The sequence below is a fragment of the Topomyia yanbarensis genome, chromosome 2 (genome assembly GCF_030247195.1).
Source record: "Topomyia yanbarensis strain Yona2022 chromosome 2, ASM3024719v1, whole genome shotgun sequence".
Classification (NCBI taxonomy): domain Eukaryota; kingdom Metazoa; phylum Arthropoda; class Insecta; order Diptera; family Culicidae; genus Topomyia; species Topomyia yanbarensis.
The window spans coordinates 126,011,938-126,036,767 of record NC_080671.1 but is presented as its reverse complement, the minus strand read 5'-3'; the positions used below and the strand labels follow the sequence as shown (position 1 = coordinate 126,036,767).

The 24,830-nt window shown below is 39.5% G+C and overlaps 1 protein-coding gene across 2 annotated transcripts in view; it reads right to left on the bottom strand.

Moving 5' to 3' along the window:
- Window positions 1-24,830, bottom strand: part of LOC131681005 (developmental protein eyes absent) — a 145,289-nt gene that overhangs the window by 65,048 nt on the left and 55,411 nt on the right. For both annotated transcript variants that reach the window (XM_058961714.1, XM_058961713.1), the window contains one exon: window positions 22,411-22,457. In XM_058961714.1, the coding sequence (XP_058817697.1) occupies window positions 22,411-22,457 (47 nt within the window). The remainder of the gene's footprint in view (window positions 1-22,410; window positions 22,458-24,830) is intronic.

The following is a 24,830-nucleotide window of genomic DNA, read 5'->3' as shown; positions in this document are numbered from 1 at the left end:
TTTTGTTGTATTCCTGGAATCGTTGTCCAAACCTCATTCCGCACAGGGCCGGCGGAATGCGTGGGTAGTATGGGTAGTACTACCCACTCGAAAATTACCGAGGGGGGAATTACCCACTCGAAAGTTTGGAACAAACCAAAACCTGAGATTAACCACGTATGTGTCTTGCGCACAAAATTCTTGCGTTGAAAATCCTCGATGTAAAACAATTGCATATTTTTATTCAGATACAAATTTCTTTGCTTTACAATTTAAATTTCTTGAGAATATGGGATAATAATTAGGATTTGTTTGAAATTTGAAATTATTTTTCATATTTATGCTTATGGGAATACATTTTGACACATCTACATCTTAAAACAAGGAGTTCAGATTGATAGACAAAAAATATTTTATTCAGACTATGGGATGAAGTTAGAAATTTTTTTAATTACAATATATAAAATTTGTAATTTTTTAACATGAACAATCATTTAATTAAAAATTGGAACAAGAAGAAACAATCACTAGATAATCACTCTTTATAGAAGGGCAAAAGATTGTTGATTCCAACATCAGTAGCAAGGACCCCATCAGAGAAAGCGAGCAGAGGACAAAAATTAAAGGGAAAAAAAAGAAATTAAAATCATTGCTTGGTAAACGGTAGATCACTATCAGGACATCATGAACCGACTGGCCTCCCTGGATCCGCTGGGAACTCTTGAGACCACATTTGCAGGTAGCTGTTAGTGAGTCAACCAAAAGAGAAGATATAAATAAATTTGAAGGATAGCCTGCACATCTCGGACTAGAACCAGACAGAAGGGGTTCGTTTACCGGAGATCTGGCGCTACACACCTAGAAAAAAATCGCATAAATTTACATCTCCTGACCATGACACATACGAGCATCAAAAATGACATAGTTTTACGTTTGACTTTAATGTTACATGTTGTTGAATTTTGCGAGTCCCGTAATTTTACTCCACATATGGCGTTTGTTTAAAATGTTGATGAGTGTAATTTTATAGCACTGCGCATGGAAAGTACATCATTCATGTAAAATGAAACAGAACACGGTTATATTTCGTAAATTACGGTTTGTTAGATTGTGGCAAGTTTGGAATTACCTCAACGGTAAAATTCAGATTTTTTGGTGTGTAGAACACTAGGAGCACGACCCGACAACATGTTTAATGTCGCGATAGCCTTCACCGCAAGCGTAGAGAACGGTCTCCACGACCCCAATACGCCGGAGATGTGCATTCAACGTATAATGATTGGATATGACCCGAGATGCCACCCGAAGGAAGTCACGACCTCCATTCTTCCTTTTTAACCAAGGTTGGTTGATGCCTTTGGGATTTCTAAACATCCATTATCCCACAAAATTTGCCTATTTTCGAGCGTCCTCTGACAAACAATACTGAAAAATTCGTTAAAGCTGTGCGATCTTTCATAAATATTACCTTCAAATGCCTAAGTGTCCGCCTTCTTATTGGAATCCAGTTCTAAGTGCCACTTTTCTCGTTACCCGTAAAAGAATAATGCGAAAGAACTCAAACCAATATTTGTATCAGGCAATCAGGAACGATTTTAGCATAAAGAATCTAGGAACGATTTTAACATAAAGTATCTAGGAACGCCCATATTTTCTCCAGGAAAATAAGGAGTGCCTTCCATGCTCCATCGATCGAAGTGCCTACTTGGAACTGTAACGATGTGAACATAGTTGTAAGTAAACATAAAACCGTAAGTTTTGTGGGGAGAATGCTTAGCGTGAGTATCTTTGCTGTCAGATAAATTTGTGTGTTTGAAGAACAATTATTACGTTTATATACATGATTATAATTTCATCGCGAATCGTCTATAAATTGAATATGAATCTACGTGGAATGCTGTTGTCGCCGATAAAGGATTCTTAGTTCCGTGTATTCCGATCAAAGGTCGAATCGAGTACACAACGTAGGGCCCAGCAGCTAGACGAAATATTGTTTCTCTCGTTAGTCCGTTGACGAACCGGTGCCAATAACCGCGTTTTTTCAGTTTCATCAAGTTTTTTATTTGCGTTGCTAATGTCGCGCATATTCTGAAAAATTTGGGCGATCATAGGACCTTTTCGCATACAATTCTGAATACTCTCTGCCCATAACAGAGTAGGAAACCGTCCACGATTGTTTGCGCCGGGTATTCGTTTCGTCTGACCTTTAATCTCAGTGTAGAGAAACAAACCAGTCAAAACGTTGTACACTGCCACCGGAGGAATTTCTTATTTTGATTCGATTGTTTCGGATATAGTGGACGCGTAGCTCTTTCAATCAATGGACACACTAATGAGGTAGAGTACAACGATAAATCTAACGCGCTTGCCCGCGCTGATAAGCATTCGTGTCATTTCGACTGTATTCAAGATGGTCATACTGAAATTGTCGCGAATATCATGCAGTAAGATAGATCGGTTATCAGAATGAAGACAACCCCATGATATATCGTGGGAGTTGAAATCTTCTCGAACCAGTTGAGGTGCGATGTATATGGAAAAAACATCAATAAACCTTTGCCTATGATTCGGATTTAACAAGCGACAACTTCAATACCTGGTACCAAGCAAAGGCTAATCCGATTGAAATAATAGCACGTTTTGATCCCTAAAACGCTCCTCAATATTGTTTTCTCGGCTATGGCGAATAATGTTAAATTTAGAAAGATCTACGTCGGAAGTAAACCAGGTTTTTCACAATGCAAATGCATTGTGTTAAACCTTGAAATATAATATGACTGAAATATAGAGATACTTGGAGTTTTGGATATCCCATGTGGACTTTCCGAGACCAAGAGCCACATACTTCGGTTTTGTAACAACACCCCTCAAGGCACACAAGGTTTCAGGCCTTTACGAGGAAATCTTGCGGAGGAAATGATTCTTTCGAAAACTATTAGGCACATTAGAAAATGTTTAGTGAACAAGGAAGCGTAGAAATTAGTCGTGGCCGGTGGTTTCTTTAACATTTCTTACCACCGTTTCTCAAAAGAATGCTTGTTTTTCTCCGTATAATTTATATGTGGGATATGTTGACAGTTCATTCGAAGTCTCCCCACAGAAGAAATAGTTTTCTTGATCATCTCCGCATTTCCACACCGTGCCTTATTTCTATAATGGGCCCATTGTTTGCAACGACGGCAATTCATGCCCCGCGGTACAAAAAGGTTAACGAATAGACGAGCCCGGTTCAAAAGAACAAATTTTGGAAGAACAAATCCGTCGAAAGGCTCGAAATGAGGGTGATGTAAAATAAGTTTTCTAATACTCCTTGATTTTTGCTGAACACAATTACTTGCATACTACAATTTTCACTGACTGAAGCACAGGGATCTGGAAGGAGTCACCCCCCTATTTCGCAATTAAGGCCCTTCTCGGAGACTACGCCATCAATCTCCACTTCCCGGGCGGGTACGTAGACAAAATACTTTTTCGTACACGGTCGAGTGTTGTTTAGTTAGATCACGCGATATATCGATGACGTCAAATGGCTTGTCTTTGGTTCGGAAGTAGACCATCCAAAGGGCCTTTTGTATTAGATATAATTTTTATCGAAAATGAAACTCATCGGTATTATTTTGCCATCGGAGAAATATTCAAATCGACCTCCACTAAGGCTGAAAGGATGTCGGTCTCCAGAGATACCGTCCCATTAAGGAAGGTTTAATAGCAGGAAATGGAAAATTAATGCAATGAAATTCCGAAGGAATGTAGTAATTGGTACTTAACTGTGGAACATTTGTAGTATCTGTACACCCAAAACTCGGTCGTAATACCTTCACGGTAATAAGATAAAAATGCTGTAATGACAAGATGTTTAATACTAAAACGGTCCCAACAAAAATTCCCCAAACGGCAATACCAACATATTCAAATCTTCTCTGCGTCGAACTCACGTTTCATCAATTCTTATACAATAAATATTACCGCGTCGGATTGTCTAGAAGTGTGTAGCACTTCGCTGGTCATTGTATTGTGCATCAAACGAAGCGAACACGATGTGGATAAAGACCAGCTTCGATTTTCTTTACACGACACATTCCATATTTGAAGATCGGCTCACACTCGGCTAGCTTCAAAGCACAGTCAGAAAAAATACCCGCTCGGAATAGTGATGGGGTATTTTGGTCGGAGTTAAATTGATTTTTTTCTATGACGGACGTCAACAGCAAGGTAGCGACTGCACAAAACATTAACAGTCCTTCCCGTCATGTACGGAAAGCAAGACCGTTTGGATCCACGTATCCGAACCCAGGGTCCGGATCCAGACACTGGTCTAGATCTAAGCACCAAATCTGAGCCTGGTTTAGGTCCGAACCTGGTAAGGATCGGGAGCTGGTCCAGATTCGGAAACTGATCCAGATCCAGGAGGTCCAAATTTGGGAACTGGTCCGTGTTTGGTTGTGTGAAGCACATACATGAACAGCTACCGAAATTCGTCATTCCACCGCTTACTACCTTTGCGATAATATGAGTTAAGTACCGCAATGTGCAATTGCGTGGTCTGTTACCAAAAAGGCAATAGAATCTTACCCAAAAGTAATAGAAACATGCCAGTCACATTTTCGCTGAGCCGTCGGACATACAGCCCTGTTAACAAAGAGTGATACCAAATAGCCACCAGATATTATCAGGGAATTTTCATTTTCATTTACACTCGCCATATCTGAACTTTCGTCAGTACGAGGAGAAATCACTTCCAATCTTACTACCCACTCGGGAAAAATGTGTTCCGCCGGCTCTGAAGACTACTATTATGCAGAAGGAATTAATGAAAACCGTCCAAACTTCAACTAAGGAATGTCACACTCGTAACTCTTTTGTCACACTCGTAACTCTTTTGTGAAATTTACATGGAAATATCTCATTTCTGAACGACATTATGATCGTTTATATTTACGTTTTAAAGTTTCGTCATAATAACACAAAATTGAAGTAGGCGGTGGTCAGCTATTTTCACCAATTTTTATAAAGTGATTCATCAGCAGTGCTATCTTTGAAAATGAACCACCTTGGTTATGCAACTAATTTTTTCCGATCTTTTTTTAAATGCAAATAATTAAACAATCTTCATTTCGTTATATTCTGAATTGCACATATTTTGTCGTATGTAATTGTAAATGTACTTTCATTTGATGGCATTGTAAGGGAACACGTATCCGCCGGTTGATGCCAATTGAGCTGACATTTCTTTAGACTGAACAAACTAATTTATTTGTTTGTTTAGTGTTTATTTGACCAACTAGGAAACGAATCCACTGGGTCTTTGATGAGGGTGGGAAATACGCATGGTTTTGTCTGAGTGAATGACTTTTGAATTATGTATGAGGGTGGAGAATTGACAATTCGCAAGGTTATCAGTAAACAACTACTGTTACAAAGGAACAACTTGGCTATGCGAAAAACTGAATATTATTGCTACACAAAACAAAGATGAAAAATTTTATAAAAATTGCGTCACTTAAAATGTAAATTATAACAGAAATGTAAAATACAAAGGAAACAATAAAATATTTAATGTAAAAAAAAATTGACAATTCGCAAGATCAATTCAAATCCAATTACCAATTTGCGGCAATCATAAAAGTGCTACTACAAAATGAAAGAAAAACTAAAAGAATTTGATTCGTATTAGACCAAGAGGAAAATACCGTGGTAATATGACAGAGAGTTAGTTAGTATTGGGTAATCTTTGCGTGACATAATTTTTGAATGTTCCATCATACCACTTTTAAACTCATTGTTTACGGTCCATTTTACATTGTCGACAACACTCCCGACAGTCGGCTGTCCGGAGTTCAAGTTGTTTTCGATGAAACAATCTCGATAAATGATTAGCCAGAGTTTAAACGCCCAGAAGATTTACGTATCCTACAGTCAATGAACTATTCAAACATGCACGAAAATATATTCTCAGTCGCATCGCTTGCTTGAAGCGAATCCTGACTAACAATCCACCCACTACCCAATCCGTGGTACTTATGGGAGCGTCACTGAGTCGGAGCCTTCCGTTAAGTAAGTACCACATCAACACTTCCTTTCTCATCCCAAGTTACGGTAAAGATGGTCGTGGCCCGCAATGGTGGCTCTCAGGCGAAACTCTCGCTTGGACTGGATCAATTGTTATTCCCAAACAATGCTCCTCAAGTAGTCTGGCTGGAAATGAGAATCATCAGTCTGCAATCTACGAAGTATACCGTGCTTACGCAACGCAACGCAACGCAATAACACAAAATTGAAGTAACATTGAATTGGCTCGAAATTTCAACCACAAGCTTTCAAATCCAAAATTAGTGGGATTTGACCCAGTTACAGACAATTGAATCAAATGATTCACACAGAATTTTTTCTTGGATTCTGTTTAGTACGATTTCCTCTGATTTTTTGATGATTTTGATGTTGTTTCAAATTTTCACACATGCTTGCACACTCACACACTATGTAATAAACACTTTCACTATTTCTTGGGAAAAATTTGTTTGCGGTTCAAATTTGTTTAATATTCTTATAAAATGCAAAAATATAATGAAAAGTCCACGTGGACATTCCTCATTTTGAACACGATTTCTCGAAATCAATAAAATGTCACTTAGTCCGGTCTGACCAAACATCTACCAAATAGCCTCTTACTTGAAATTAAATCTTACATCTACGAGTTAATTTTTTTCGCATAAAATTCGGAAATGATGGAAAATAAATTAAAATATTTCATTGCAAAAATCATCAAAAATATAAAATGCAAAATTCCACACGCACCCTGTATAAGCATCATCCAAAACATACGCTTCGCATTTTCTATATCTTCGGGACCCCACGAATATCATCCGGCAATTTTCATTCGTCATTATGAGAAGTAGAACGCACCTAGTTAATTCGTTTGATCTTTTCATTTACCAGCGGGCACCCAGACCTAGTCAGTCATCCAGACGGCACGGTGCAGACCCGAAAAATCCAGTCCGGTTGCATATTATTACCATAAAGACCTATGGCTGACTATACGGGGCTATATATAGCTGTCTGACAGCCGTTTTGTGATGTGACATATATTCCTCGCTCAGATGGATGTGTCTAGTAGAGAGGTTTACATTTTTTTTGTTGATTTTTCTATAGCAGCAGCAGCAGCAGCATGTAGCATCATGATCGTTATTATTTGCCGCTCAAAGAAAGGAGTCATCATAACGCGCGATGAACACATAATAATTAGCGACCATCCGGACCCGGCTGATGATGCGGCGCCGGCTGTGTCCGAGGCAGCCCGGGTGGTGTACGACGAACAACATTGACGTCGGAACGTTCTCGGTTATGTAACCAACTCTTTGTGCGATAAGTTAAAGCAAGAAAAAAAAGCGTACGATCTGATTTTCCTCCCGGGGCCGGCGAATGCTTCTGCGTGAAAAGTATCAAGTTTTATAACGCAGTCGGTACCTAACGCCATCCATTCGCTCCGGCTTCGGGTGTAGGTATGAGGAAAGAAACACTTCACCGATAGTGGAAAAATAAAAAAAATGCGGCGAACGGCACTCGGAAGTTACTTTTTTGTTCCTTGTTCTGAGCTGGAGCAGAAGGAAACCTTTCCTAGGAATGCATTTGTTTATGCTCTTGAAAATCGTTAATTTATGGTGATTGTTATAAGAGGACGTCAGCGTGAAGGAATTTCATTTGATATCTGCTCGTTTTATGCCATTGTTTTTGACGGCGATGTGGTAATAATACTAGAATTACACAAGAATTAAATCGTCATTTATGCTTCCGTTTGTTTGTGTTCCCCCGGGGGAGGTATAGGGCAGTGAAGAAGCGTTTTTTACTTAATTTGATGCACGCTTGTCGGTTGGTTGTACTGCATCAGCACAGTATTCTATATTTTGGAGAATTTTGGATTAAACCATTTCGTGCATGAAAGGCACAAATCTTCACTTTAGTAAGTTGAGAAATTTGCGTTTAGATTTCGTCTCATCAGAATCAAGGCAGAAAAATATAGCATTTTAATACGCATTGGCCTGTTAGCGGGACTCAGATTTTCGATTTCGCCATTTTCTCCTTCAGCAATAAGAACTTCTGTGCTTGCAGGACTACACTCGTGACGTGGCGTCTGGAAAATGTGTGCCATCAGCAGATACCAAATTTGTTTTGATTCAATATACGATCAAAATAATACCATTGAAAGAAGTACAGCAAAATAGGCTTCATATCGCTTACTCGTGCAGTGCAAGGCTGTGCAATTAACACTGATCAGTAGAGTGACAGGAAAAAATGACCCCTGTCGGCCCACCCCTGAGTCGATTCCTAGTCCCACCAGGAGTACTTGTTCCAAATTTGACGCGAATCGGACAAGTCTAGCTACCGGACCAACGTGCCTGAAGTTTGTATGGGATTTTTCCACAATTTACATGGAGAAAACCCACTAACTCACCTTTTTGCCGCTAGGTGGCACTGTATGCATCGTATTATCACTGTAAGTGAAAAAAAGAAAGATAATTTAATTGTCTACAACTTTGACGAAGACTGCTAGTCAATCCGGCTTTGTTAAAAGAAGTTATTAAACTTTTAACGAAGTGATGTCTGAGTCAGTTTTCCATGGGGCCTAGCAGTGCATGGTTGTGTATCAGTACTCGATTCCCACTAACTAAATATTTTTGTGAAATAACGTTAGATTTAGCTCAATAGTATGTTCAGAAGAGTTGTAGTAAATAATACGAGCCATGCTTTGGTTACAAAATTTTAGTTCCACATTGTACCGCATAGAGGGCGTCAACACTAACTTTTCAACGGAAAGAGATAGATATTAGGTGTATCCTACAAAGTTGTAGAGCAGGTATTTTTCAATAATTCTTCCGAAAATTTCGACATTCTATCTCTCTTCTATGAAAAGTTAGTGCTGGCGCCCTCTATTCGGTCACAATTTGAACTAAAATTTTCTAAAAAAAAAAAATGACTCGTATTATTTATTACAACTCTTCTGGACATACTATTGAGCGAAATCTAACGGTTATTTCACAAAAATGTTCAGTTCGTGGGAATCGACTACTGATACATAACCATGCACTGCTAGGCCCTATGGAAAACTGACTCAGACGTCACTTCGTTAAAAGTTTAATAACTTCTTTTAGCAAAGCCGGATTGACTATCAGTCTTCGACAAAGTTGTAGATTAAATTATCTTTCTTATTTTCACTTACAGTGATCATACGATGCATACAGTGCCACCTAGCGGCAAAAAGGTGAGTTAGTGGGTTTTCTCCATGTAAATTGTCGAAAAATCCCATACAAACTTCAGGCATGTTGGTCCGGTAGCTAGACTTGTCCGATTTGCTTCAAATTTGATGCAAGTACTCCTAGTGGGACTAGTAATCGAATCAGGGGTGGGCCGATTGAGTTTTCAAAAATTCATAATTTTTCTGGGCAGTCTACTGATCAGCTTAGAACTTATGTTCTGTGAAGAGACGGTGAAGTGAGAGAACGTTCTGCCCTCCATTTTAATCTTGTCACGCAGTACTTGTTTCATGAATCTAATGTGCACTATTATTAACTACACCATAGAGAGCATCCCTTATTGGGCTTAAATTGTAAAAAAAAACTCCTGAATGCCCCACAGCAGGTGCGATAGCTGCTGACGAGATAACTGACGCTGCATTCCAAACTACCGCTGCTCCTCCTCCTGTCGGTGTGCGCATTTTTGGTCGGGCAATATGGCACCGACGGACGATCTGCTGACACGGTTTTGCCATCCCGGTGATACCAGGCAGGGAGCTATTGTGCTTAGCGAAGGTGTAATTTGAGATTTTATTTATCCCGTATATCTACGTACAGTGAGTGCTCTCATTGTAATCACTTTGCGGGATCGCCTGCTGTGCTGTCAGTATGTGATTGCTCCCTGTAGGAAGACCTGAACTCTGAAGCTGTTTCGAGTGACGGCAATGAGGGCACTTAGATGGGAAAACAATGATAAACGCATAATTTGTTTACAGTATGATTTTTGTATGAGCATGAAGGACGATTGCCAAACCGTTTGTATTGTAGTTTAAAATTCATCGAACGGGAGGTCTGTTCTATTTTCTAGGTTATGTTTTCACTGTGTAGTGTAAATTAATGGTCAAAACTGCATTCAAAAATATGAATGTTCTCGGGCATGTAAGGCCGAACTTTATGTATGTATACTAGAGTGACAAGAAAAAAATGTCCCCTACCGGCCCACCCTTGAGTCGATTCCTAATGCCACCAAGAGTACTTGCTCCAAATTTGATGCAAATCGGACATGTTTAGCTACCGGACCAACGTGCCTGAAGTTGGCATGGGATTTTTCGACAAAAGGGATCTTTACGGGTGTGCGGGTTAGGGCATTTTCTGATGCAGATTAGTACTGTGAGTTAATATCTCAATCCTTTTTCTATTTCTAAGCTCGAAGCCATCGAAAAAAAAAATTAGTAGCTTTCCTTTTTTTGAGAGTTGTTCTACTAGAACTGTAGAGCTAAATTCTCGGAAGGGGTCGGGAATCACTCACTACAATTGCAAACGAGACAGGCAATGTCGCCCCCTAAAACACTGCTTAAGGCCAATTGCAGCGGGCCGTGATTCTGAACGTGATATTCATTGTACGGTTCAGATATGTGCGAGCGTAGAGACTCCACGATCGCGTATATCATCGCGAAGGGCTCGAGCATTATACGTTAGTGTGTTCAATCGCGTGCGCGTTTGTAAGTCATGTTTGATAAAGGGTATGTAACTTCGCGTGTATTAATTCTATATTATAACCGTGTACCTTTTTCGTGTATTGTTGGATGATCGCGCGCGGATCGTGAATCTAATACTCAATTTTTGGTGTACGATTCAGATGCTAAAAGAAAGTGAGATCTCCATATCACTAGAGTTTCCAGTCATGTCGCCATGGAAGGTGCTGTGAGCTTTATTTCTTGATTGGTCCAAATGAATGTATGGACCTAAGTTGCTAGGGCGGAGGCTAATGATTTCCGGACGTGACGGATTCATGATCGCGCGAACACGGACGTTTGTAGATTCGCGTTTGAGACCGCGTTTAAAACTTCGTAAGTGCTAAAACATTCACCATTTTACCGAGGTGTTATCAAGTTTGCGCGATCGCGGGCGTAGGTGTGTGTTGTTGATCGCGAAGGGCTTAAGCGTTCGTATGTTAACGTGTTTGTCGCATGTGTTCGCGTGCATGTGACCACACGTGTATAAATTCGCTTTTGTAACCGTGTGTCGTTCTTGGATGGTCACGCGAACCGTCATTCTGATATTTAGTTTTCGGTCTACAATTCACATTCTGACAGGGAGCGAGCTACGCCATATCACTGGAGTTCCTGGTCATGTCGCCATGGAACTTGCTGTCCAGTAGATATGAGAGCTTTCTTGTTTTAATTGGTCCAATTGAAGGCTTTGACCTAGTCGGCTGATGCTAGTGATAAAGACTTACGGAAGTGACTGATTGATGATCGTGCGAGCGCGGGAGTTTTTAGGTTCACGTTTGAGACCGTGGTTGAGAATTTATAAGCGCTGAGACGTTCACCTTATCACCGGGATGTTATCATGTTTGCGAGATCGCGGGTGTGGCTACCGTGGATGATCGCGAAAGGCTCAAGCATTTGTATGTTAACGTGTATGTGCTTCGTGTGTATAAATTCGATTTTATAATCATGCGGCACGTATTCTTGAATGATCGCACGCGTACCGTGAATCTGATGCTTAATTTTCAGTGTATGGTACAAATGGTAGAAGAGAGTCAGTTTCCCCATATCACTAGAGTTCCCGGTCATCCATATGAGCGTTTTTTTATATTCCAACTGAAGGAATGGGTCTGGACTGCTAGGATCGAGGTTAGACTTACAGACATGACCATTTCATGATCGCGCGAGTGGTAGGTTAATGCTTGAGACCGTGTTTGTAAATTTATACGCGCTACAATGTTTACTTAACTACCAGAGTGTCTTAATGTTGGCGAAATCACGGGCGTAAGTATGTGTAGATTATTGCAATTGCATGGTCGCGTTTGTTACCAGGTTGTGTTATCGCGAAGGCCACGAGCGTTTGTACGTTTGTTCGTGTATGAGTATAGATAGAGTATCGTATAGATATATAGTAATAAATAGAATCATGACATGCCCAATAAAGAAAAAAAGCAGAGATCGTTTAGAAGTGTATAAATTGACCGATACTATTTTGGTATACATGGTTAATGGAAAAGCAAACTAATAGAAGTACAAAAGAAACAGAATTATGAAGTAGAATAGAAAAAAACATGTAACATGCAATAAAACTACTTTAACTCGTCTAAATGCAACCAATGTTGTTTATTTACGATTAAAGACAATTGCATTCCGTTAGAATTTCATCATGCTATGCTGACCGGGAATGGATGATTCACGTGCGTCGGAAAATTTGGTCTTTAAGCTATATAGTTTTCTGTTCCATTCGATAAATTTTGGGTCCAATATACATAATATAACATTATTTTAAAAAAAAATGTCAAAAAATCGATTTGTTTGTTTTTTAAATGAATCTTATGTAAACATAGACAACCATACATAGAAAAAATGCGGTTGTTTACATCTGGCCTGTCAAGACAACACCCAAAATAAAAAAAAACTATATACATTGGATGGTGTTTATCTGGGACGGGACGTGCAAAGTGAAAAAAAGTAACTGTCACTGCGAACCGGCAATAGCCTGTCATTGCGAACCGGACCTTTATTGACGATTTTCATTTTCTTGGAATGGACAGTGTCTGGGTAGTATCGTAATATCCTGGCTATATACAAGGTGTTTTTGGAAACATTTTACATGTTTTTCATATGCATGTAGATGCACACAAACAAATATGCAAAATGCACCGACGGCACGTGCAATTTTAATATTCTGCTCAACAGTTATAGTTAATGTTGTTTTTCACAGTTCAGACAAACGATAACATAATTCATGTCATGTTTGAGCTCTATTATATTCGGCACAATTCAATACCTCATCGGCAGAAATCTATACCGCATCGGCACAACACTATCATCGGCATTTGCTTGAAATAATTTAGCAAGCGAATGTTTCCCTGCAAAATAACATCAATATCGGGAGGGAAGAAGAAGACTGTCTTCGCATGTCCCGTCCCAGGTGTTTATCTAAGACAAGACGTGACAATAGGGGGGCGCTTTTGTTCCAATTTTACGTCAGAATGGTTCAGCTCCTGATTGGTTGATTCTGACTTTTTGCACCGTAGGCAATGTAACTGCAGCGATAGCGAAATGATGTTTAGCAGTGTTGCTATAATTATTGGAAAAGATTGTCATTACTTTTGACAAATAACATTATTATCGTTAAAAAAGTAAAAATGACTTAATTGAACAGAAATTGTGCGGCAAAGTGAAACAAGTATTAATCATGCATTTACCACATACGTGGTTGATTAACTTAAAAAAAAATAAGATAGAAACCACACCATAATCTAATTTTTTTCAGAAAACCTTACTAAACACCCATGACATGGAAAAACGGTGCAATTCATTAATATAGTGGATTCAAGATACAAAAGATGACCGGCATAAAATAAATTAACAAAACTCCATTTTCATTAATAAAAATAGCAACACTGTTCGGAAGATTTCGGTAAGGTGAAATGTGCGAAAAGAAGAATGCCGAAGAAAAAATAAGAAGCCGATTCTCACGTCTTGTCTTAGATGTTTATGTCAAATAAAAATAACCCTGTGGGAAAACATGTATTCGTTTTTTTTTCTGTCAGGGTATCATTTGTCGTGAAATTCGATATGTCAAATGCTTCTGATGGTGCCAAATAAAGACTGTCAACATATTTCTTTATTTTAAATTTAAATTTTATTTTCACGTTTCCTGAGTTGGAAAAACATTGTTGTAATCACAAAAATCAACTTTATCGAAAAGATTTTTTTTCTCATTTTATGACCCAATTGATTGTACTTTAATTTATCCAAACCAACCTTCCCGAATGAATAGAATCGAATGCACAAATTGAACACCGGAAGTATTAGCCACGATTTTAGCATATACGTCAGTTCTGCATTCATTCCCTGATCCAACTGTAATAAATACTCAGACGAACACATATACAGATAGCCATACGACTAGCATTTGTACACTAGTACTAAAAACTACAATTATTACAAAACGACAACTAATAAGTTTCCAAGTATGTATTTATTAAATAAATTTAATTATTAAAGTAATTCAATTAGCCTGAACACTATGACGAAGCCGACCGATAAATGGACGCACAATGACCCTCACTATGAGCCCCGTCCACCAACACTGCCATTAAACTGTGGAACAATGACATCAAACACGGCTCACAGCAAAAGTCAATCCGCTAGCCGGCCACGCCACCGCGCGGGCTAGTGTTTGAGCATTAGTATGCGCAAGTGCAAAGTATGAAAAAACATAAATCATGAAAAAGCGCATAAGCCCTCTTTTTTATATATTATTTTCTATTTGATTATATTGTTTTGTTTGCATTACATTTCTAATTTAGTATATCGGGTGTTCAGCCACAAGTGGTGATTTTTCATACCTATTGTTTACATGATTCAGTTAATTATTATTAAGATATAATATGCTTTCGCAGTTAAGTATTTTTTCAGTATGAAGTTTTAAACCTACTTGTCTTGTGAATAAGGAGCTAAACAAATTTTATAAACTAACTTATAAGCTATAAAGAGAGTTAATCATTGCAATTGAAGATTGCAACGATTTTTGTCGGAAGTTGCTTATAATACTGTTCATCATAGTCTGTGGAATTCATTTGTGCTAAACCAGGGAGGACGCTTCAAAATCATTTCAGAATTTTATTCTGAATCCTTTGAAGCGTTTTCTTTCTAGTAGAACAACAACTTGCCCAGATTGGCACGGCATACACTGAAGTTTTTTTTATGCGGGGGAAACGTAGCACATAAAAAACCGCATATTTAACTTTGAAAATCCGCATAAAAACCCGCATAACTTTGAAAATCTGTATAAAAAAAACCGCATAACTTTGAAAATCCGCATAAAATAAAACCGCATAACTTTAAAAATCCGCATAAACAAAACTGCACAATTTTGAAAATCCCCATAAAAACACATAAAGTGTGAAATATTTTTCAATATTAAGAGCCATAGTACTCAAGGAAGAGCAAGGATTTGATGTAAGAAAGTTTAGAAAAGTATGGAGTAGAGTCATATGAGCAAGCTTAGAGTTTCCCGGCTACTTAATTCTTTTTCTTCTGCAACACAAGAGTCAAGATCTTTTGGCATTAAATGCGAATCACCTGAGTCTGCGGCATGTCCAGACAAGCGTAAAGTCACTTAATGACTTATGCTGTCGGAACCGTGACTCCCCGGAATCGCAAGACTGACCTCGGCACGTAACTTCAACGTCGGGAAACTTCTCCGTCGGAGTAGGCTAGGCCCACCGCCGGGAACTAGTTCGAGTAGATCGGGAAGTAGCTCCGGCAGATGTCGGGGCGCCTGTCAACTGGAAGTCACCCTCCACCCAGAATCGCAGAACCGACCTCGGCATCTGCCCAGGTAGCATCGGTTTCGGAAGATCTTACACTGCCGGGGAACTCTTCGTCGGAGTAGGAAAGATTCACCGTCGGGGACTATTCCGAGTAGTCCATAGCGAATCGCCGGTTTGAATCATCGGGGCACCAGTGAACCGGACGCAATCCTCCACCGGGAATCGCTGGACATTCTGCCGGACTGCATCTAAGGAAGAATAACGTGTCCATCAACGATTGCAGGAGACATTCTTTCGTCGGGGAACTCTCCGCCGAGGTAGGCTAGCTCCACCGTCGGGGACTACGCCGAGTAGCACGCGACAAACCACCAGGGTCGTTGGGGCACCAGTGAACCGGAAACCACCCTCCAACCGGAATCGCCGGATCGACCACGGCATCCAACTGGTCAACGTAGAGAGGAAGGCATGTAGAATATCATGGCGTGCAAGATGTTACGAGACAAGCGAAATCTAGCACGACCAGCTAGACTGGTATCAAGTGAAGTACATTAGCACGCCTCCCCCCAAAGTAGTCATTTCAAATGGAATCCGGAGAATTTGGCAAATGTCGGAATTCTTGGTGGAGTTTAGAGGAATAGGGTTCATAGTTATCTTCTCTGTTCACAGTCCCTTACTCTGGCACACGATGGACGAAATCGGTAGTATGGTCTAACTACTGAACGTATGCCGGGTCGGTGTAAAAGCTTTACCACCAAGTAAAAAAATACATGCTCAGAGACTTTTTTTCCGATCTCGCCGAACTGAGTCGAATGCTATAAGAGATTCGGCTCTTCGGACCTCGGTTAAAAAGTCGAAATTCCGACCGATTGCATAAGTTTTATTATGAGAAAGGTAAAAAGGTATTCAGTCATTTTCTGTTTTTATTTTCACTGCATCAAGAATGCTTCTCATATCCTTGACCAAAAGACTAGTAATTAATAATCTAAAATAAAAATATTAACATTTTATGTCTTTTGTTTAAGCATGTGCATTCAAGAGGATCTATCTTTCGATAAAAGTCTCTTCAGGTTATTCCCTATTAAGCTGTATAAAAAGAATAGCATAACTTTGAAAATCAGCATGAAAAACCGCATAACTTTGAAAATCCGCATAAAAAAGTCGCATAAAAAAGACTTCAGTGTATAGCATTGCCGGTCTGAATATTTGTTGATAAATTAATAGTTTGTTCTTTAGGCAGAGCCTAGAATTCCTATTTAGAAGAGGGTATAAACATTTTATATATTTGTTGCATTTTGTTTGGATTCCTTAAATGTGATCCTTAAAAGTGAGTTGGATAAGCCCTTTCGGTCTCATCAATGCACCACTATCGAGGCCTAATACAATAATCATCTTAAAGCAATTATTCTTTTGCACTGATGCACGCAATGTGCTCGACGATGTTTGCAATACCATCAAACCCCTCAACATAGGGGAGGGAAAAGCATTTTTTAGTTTGTTTCCATTTAGGACAATAACACATCTAAACCCATGCGATTTTCACGACTCTATAGGTTGCCTCATCAGATATACCATAGTTTGCAGATGAAACTTGGGATTTAAAACTGCTAGCGGATTGCAAATGTACCACTTTTGGGGGCGCTGTCCCGGTTAACAATAAGGCGAACGAGATATTTGCAGATACAACTGCCAGTTTGTTGGCTGAATTTAATTAAGTTTTTTTTAATTTAAAAGTCAGAAAAGAATAATTAAAGTTTAAAAATAATATGAGTGTACTCATAAGGACACCCACTATCAATACATTTGAAAAACTGACACAATTTTTCCAAATTAAAGATTGCAGCTCGCATTTTTTCCACTAGGTGGCAGTGTATGCATCATTGTATCATTGTAAGTGAAAATAAGAAAGATAATTTAATTGTCTACAACTTTGTCAAAGGCAGCATGTCAATCCGGCTTTGTTAATAGAAGTTATTAAACTTTTAGCGAAGTGATATCTGATTCAGTTTTGCATGTGTCCTAGTAGTGCATGGTTGTGCATCAGTACTCGAATCCCACGAACTAAGCATTTTTGTGAAATAGCAATTAGAATGACTGCTCTAGAGGTACAGTTAAACATAAAACCACTATATGTGTTTCTGATTCAAGAAGCACTTTATTGTGTATACAATATTAAGGGCTCTGGAACAACAATAGATCGTGCATCTAGCCACACAACATTGTGATCCCAAATGATTACTTGAGTGTATATACTACGGGTTCCCTGACTAACGTGTAATTTTCCTTTTAAAATTTCCTCTTCGCAATGAATGGCTGTATGGAGCGAACACTTGAATACATACCTATTGCACTGACGGTTCTTTGTTGGAAGATCGAGCCAGTGCTGGTGTCTATTGTCGTGAAATGAGATTAGACAAATCCCATTCGCTTGGTAGATATAATAGTGTATTTTATTTCAAGCAGAAATCCTCCTGTGGCTTACAATATCCATCAAAGGGATTTTGTGATTTTGGCTCCAACAGTCAGGCTACCCTAAAAGCACTTAGTTCAGCAGATTCGAGATCGATTCGATTAGTAATCGCATGTCGAAAATCGAAGAACTCAGCAATTCTAATGCTATCTACTGTTTACAAGTACCCCATCAATCCGGTATTACTGGAAGAGAATTGGCCGGTGAATTGGCTAAATAGAGCAACTGCAGCGAATGAAACTGTCGATTAGTTGGATAATATAAAAGATTCACTTCCGAACATGCCAACCATAGATGTTTGTTCAAACATAAACTTTTCAGCCGGATGTGAGTCTGAAAATGTCAAAGATTTTTTTTTGCTTTTTTGCCTTTCTCATATAAAGAAAGGCTATGCAATCACTGTAAAAATCGACTTTTTAACCGAGGCCCGGAGGGCCGAATATCATACACCATTCGATTCAGTTCGTCGAGATCGGCAAATGTCTGTGTGTGTGTATGTATGTGTGTGTGTGTGTGTGTGTGTGTGTGTGTGTGTATGTGTGTGTGTGTCATTTAAACTCACACAATTTTCTCAGAGATGGCTGAACCGATTTTCGCAAACTTAGTTTCATCTGAAAGGTATAACGCTCCCATAAGCTGCTATTGAATTTTTAGTTGATCCGACTTCCGGTTCCGGAGTTACGGGTTGAAGAGTGCGGTCACACAGCAAATTCCCATATAAAGTGGTACCACCATAATGTTAAAATGATGTAAAACATATTAAAATTGATGTAACATTACTCTAGTTTGCGGGTCTGGATCACTAATGATCAATCAAAGCAGCTTTGACCACATTGGCCGCCTATGACGGTTCATGACGCCTTCGGGGAACCCGCCAAGTTCCTAAGCTAATATCACACCCATTCCACAACGAATTCTCTACCGATTTTTACAAACTTAATTTCAAATGAAAGATACAGTAATGCCATTGACTGCTGCTGAATTTCATTCGGTTCTGACTCTTGCTTCCGGAGTTACAGGGGTGTTAGTAAGGATACACTGGAATTTCCCATATAAATCGGTACAATCGTAATACCTCAGAGGCTAAAAACTATTGAAATGGTCACCAAATTACTTCTAATCGTAGATCTAGATCACTGATTGCCAATCAAACATTCTTTGAATATATTGTCCACTATCGACGATTCCGGAAGTCCGGAATTCCGGGCATATTCCACAATTAAAGTCACATCGGTTCATCGGTGATGACTGAACCGATTTTCTCAAACCAAGTCTCAAATGGAAGGCAAAATATGCAGTTGAGTATGGCGTAGCCGCCCCTTCCCCCCCCCCCCTCCCCACCTTGCCCTTACACCTCCCTCCTTCATCACTCCCCTCTTCTTGGATCACCCTCACGCCCAGATTTCCTTCATCCACCCCGTATACCGAAATAAGATGAAGGATTTCTGACGCATCCTCCACACCCACTCTACTAAACCCCCATTCCCTACACGTTCAAACGCATTCCACCAACCTTTGCAAATTATAATCACATGAAGATAACATTGAACTCATTCTTATTAAGCTAATTAAATATTATTCTTTTGCCTTTCTCATATAGAAAGGTTATGCAATTGCTCCAAAAACCGACTTTCTAACCGAGGCCCGGAGGGCCGAATTTCATATAACATTCGACTCAGTTCGCCGAGATCGCAAAATATCTGTGTGCATGTATGTGTGTATGTATGTATGTGTGTATGTGTATGTGTGTATGTATGTGTGTGTATGTGCGGATTTGTTAACAAAATGTCCACAACGGTTACTCGGAGATGGCTGAACCGATTTTTACAAACTAAGATTCAAATGAAAGGTATAATATTCCCATAGGTTGCTATTGAATTTCATTTTCAACCGACATCTTGTTCCGGATTACGAGTTGAAGAGTATGGTTACAAAACAAAATTTGTTGATTTGTCCACATCGGTGTCTCGGAATTTTCTGAACCGATTTTGACAAACTTGACTTTAAATGAAAGGTCCATCAGCTGCTGTTGAATTTTGTGTGGACCCGAGTTCTGGTTCCTGAATTACAGGATGATACGTACGATCACGCAGCAAAGCCCGATTCTAACGAATTCTGCGATGAATCTAAAAAGGTGATTTTTTTTCCAAAATATAAACGTAACTGTTGAATTTGTAGATCTAGGTCACCAACAGTCATTCAAAGTCTCTTTGGCCACACTGGCCACCATCGACGGATCCGGAAGCATCCAAATTCAGAATAACGGTAATATTGGTTTCTCGAAAATGGCTAGACCGATTTGATCGACTTAGTCTCAAATGAAAGGTGTTGCGTCCCCAGAAACTGATATTAAATTCCATCTCCATCCGACTTCCAGCACCGGAGTTACGGGTTGTGGAGGTCGATCACATAGAAAACTCCGATTCAAACCGATACCGCGATGAATGCAAAAAGGTGCTCTTATATATACTTAACAAGTGTAATAAGAATGAAAGACATTTCCATAAAGTTATATTGTACGAACCAGCTATTAAATCATAGTTTGGAGAAATGAGAAAGGCACAATTGCACCTCTAGGTGGATTAAAACAGGTTTTTCCAAGCACAATTGCAGTATTCCAACCAGAGAACTGACGGGAAATTGCAAACTCAATTATCACAAGGCTACTACTGTGCTGAGTATCGTTCGTGTGATCCTTGTGAATTTGATTAGGGAACTTTATATCATTTGACATATAACTGCCCTGCAGTAATGCAAGTACGTAACCGCATTTTTGGTTCTCCGCATATAGAGGAACCTATGTGCAGGGAGCTGAAACTACTAGATAGGTTATTGTTCCTATCTCATTCTGGTAAAGAGCTATAGGCTTTATCACGGTTCACTCGTAAGTGAAGAATCCAGGTTGTTTACAGTTTAGAGTTATGATTGCACTGCGTTGTCATTTTTCGTTTCCCTACCTTTTTCACCTCCCTTTCCCTTCCTACCAGGAAAGTGAAGAGCCAATGAAACAAAACACAAATCTCCGAATAGCATGTGGAACATACTAATCTAGCCAATATATTTTGATTCCTTATCCTTCGAAACAATAGATATAAACACAGCCTATTGAAAAACTGAAGGGATATTATGCTGGAGAGTCAAAAAAACTTTTATTCCCACATCCCATTCGTGTCATTTCAGACCAATCTAACCCAATTCCGGATCCATACCGTCGACCGGTCATAAATGTTTGACGACCGTTTCGCTCTGAAGCCAGGCTTTAAACTCCCGTGTGCAAACGAAAAATTTATTGCCATATTCTAAAACAGTTTGTATCATTCTTCAATAACGTGTTGAAATTTGTCAACCGCTAACTCCAGCCCGCAGCTTTCCCGTCGGTTCGCGACAATTCCAGCACTAATTTATGCTCGAGAGTCTGCAAAGTGACACTTTACAAACATGAATTTCAATACTCACCGTAACTAGTGAAAATTAATTCCCTGAACCGACCGCCCGCTCCGCCAACCACCAATCACGGCACCTTACGGCTCGGAACGATCATTCGAGGCAATTTGCATACGGATGGCACTTTCATAAGCGCGCAGAGTCGACAAATTTTCTCCACATTTTTGCCATCTACGAACGGTGCGGCGAGACGGCACGAGGTTCACATATTTGTCGGAGGGAGCCGTTTTCAGCTGATTTTGGAAGACAGCTTATTTATGAGCCCATCGTAGTCATCACTCAGACCTGCTGCGCGCTGTGAAGGCCTGGGAAAAGAAGGACCATTTGTTCTTGGCACTATATGGGGGCCTCCTAAGAGACCTTCAACCGGATAGTCCGAGAGTGAAAAATGTTCTATGAATAAAATATAGGTAAATTTATAGCTCGAAATTCTCCCGGGTGACGACCGCAGCAGGACGGAATTAGGGGGACATGAAAAAATTGGATGAATTAATGCCTGGACAAAACAAACACCAATGTCTCTGCGATTCTCCGGGGTTGCCCGGCTGGAGATGAAGATGGGCCGTGATGAGAAGACGGTCATCAATATGCAGATGAGCCCAGGGTGACGATTGGACAGTATCGAACTTTTCCTCCGTCGTCCGCCCAATGCTGGATGGAGGCGAGCTGTTGGTTTGTTTTATCGATTCAACAAATTTTAAACTACACAAAATATTTAGATAAACGCCTGTCCAACGATTAAAGTGATAATCTTGCTAAACGGCAGCCGGTTATCGATACCGGAATGCCACACCACTGGTCGGTGGTGGTGGTGGTGCTGTGAGATGATATGCGACTTCTGGCACTCGCTCAGTAGTCATCGTAGCTGGTATAGGTACGATTTTGGCACGTTAGTCATCCCACATGGTAAGATGTCGTGTGGGAACTAACCGATAGAATAGAGTTTGTACGTGATTGTAGTTCATAAAAAAATGACTGACTGAAATTATATTTGAAAAATCCTAAATTACACTTACCGACTCCTATCGATTAGATCTGGTCCTTCTGTGCGTGATCTTTTACCCTAGAAAAAAGAGAAATAGAAATTAGTGTGATGATATTAAACGATCAGCAATTAATCAGTACAGTAATCTTCTATATAATGTACGTTATAACGAATTTTACGGTCTTGTTTCAGAATTGTTCTGCTTGGTGATCTATAAAGTCTATCACAAAGCTAATTTGGAAGACAAAGAATGAGTCGTTAATTATTGCCACACTTTAGCTTGATTGGTAAATCAACTATTTTATTCAAAGCAAAATTTTACAGTAATTCAGTACATGTATTTATTACAGCTTGCATATGTCGGTTGAACTTAAGGGGAAATTTGAGTAAAACGCTCGTTTGCGTTTCCGGTACATTTTTCTCATATCTTTGTACTTCTTCATCATTTTCTTTTCATCCTACACTGCTTCTTTGGACATCCGAAGTTTGCGTTTCATCATGGCCTAGTAGGTTTCGATCGGACGGAATTCAGGTCAGTTTGATGGACTCATGTCTTTCGGCACAAAAACCGTAGAATTAATCGCATAACGCTCCTTCACGGTTTGAAAATGACGCCAAAAAGGCAAAAACAATGGTTGTTGATCTTGAAATCTTAAAAACGGCAAAAGCCGTTTTTAGAGGCGCTCAGTTTTGTAAATCTCACCCTTCTTGACGCCTTTGGTCACGAGTGGTTCACTACATTTTCCACAAGTGCATACGGCCTGCCAAATCAGGTACTTCGAATCGAATTAGAACAGCTTCTTTCGTTTGAAACAGTTACAGTAAACTTGTCCATACCTGTGAGATATTCGTCGTGATTTAGGAAGTGGAACTTTGCGGAACATCGAGTTTTTTGGCAAAGTTTGAAATGTTCGGATTTCGCTTGAAATGAGCAAGCAGCATTCTATAGATTTTCACGCGTCATTTGCGATTTTCGTCCAGCACCTAGAACCTTTAGAAGAGTCTTGAGATGGTTAAATGATGTATCTGTTACTTTGCTATAAATATTCAAACTTTTCCAGCGCAAACCCGCCGTCATTATTATTAACCTCTTCGCCAATGATGTTGGTATTTGATTTTGGGGTACTAGATGCTGTTTTTTTGCAGTTTTTATTATGGCTTCAGCAGGCAACTATTTGTGGTTCAGGTATTGGTATTGAAAACTCTGCTTTATATTGGTTTGCTGTAGATGAATGGGTAATCGGTTGAGCTGCATGCTCATTTGCATCATCCACGCAAAGTTTATAGAGGTGTGCCGTCTGATTGCAGTCCTTGTATGTAAGGATTCGCCCTTCGTGGGCGCATAGCGTTGTTTGTTTAACTTTGATTCCATGAGTTTTTAACTGTATAGTCAAGTTGAAGAGAATAGATCATTCGACCAGCGACATTCTGCACCAGCCCAGTGAGTAAACGTCATTATGTTATTTTAAATCAATCTAAACTCAACTGAAATCTCGACGTTTCGTGACATTATAAGACCTTTTTGCAAATTTCGCATAGGGGCTTTTTCGAGGAGTTTAACGTCCAGTTGGATAATTTAGGATGACCACAAATATTGTCACTCTCCAATATATCAAGGCCAGTATACTGAGGAGACAACTTTTAGGAGTTGTGATCTGGTTCCGTAATTGTTGATTACGTTACATATCATTAGATTTGAATTACCGTTTGCATATACCAGTGAAGCAAAGAAGCTTTTTATAGTTTACTAGCTAATACCCATCGCGCGTTGCTGTGACTTTCAACGAAATAGTAGCAAAAAACACAATTTATTATGAAAGCGCCATCTGGCGGGCAGAAAATCACCAACCAAAAGCACATAAACACGCTCCATAACGAATGCCTACTATGTATAAATTTTGACGGCGATCGGTTAAATCGTCTGGGAGTCCATAAATCATATACATACAAACATTGACTTTAATATAGATGGCTGATAAAGGTTTTTACACATTCTTCGTGCCAGTTGCTAAGAAAATCGGTAGTATCCAGTCATAGATCGAGTTAAGCTAGATGACCACATTATCGCTTTAATATCCCCTAACTTGTCTTTTAATTTATTATATCTACCGCCATTTCTATCTCATCCTTTGTATTCTTCCTGTTTCTCGTTTTGCGCCAGGCTGTAGGCCCGTGCGTAAATAAACTCTCCCGCAAAGACCCATCTTATGATAAAATGGATGTAAAACACGAATCGTTATCCATGACTCTGACTTCCCGTTTAAAATCAACTACATTGAACTCGGTCGGTCTCTATCTGATCTTCTTTCGGATCAAAGATGATCCGCTAAGTGTTCTAAAGATTTCGATAGAACTGATACAGAAATATTCAGTCGCGACAGCTACCTCAAAAGCCCGCTCAGATAAGCACAGAATCGTTATATTCTGTCTAAAACAAGCAAATGACGTTAC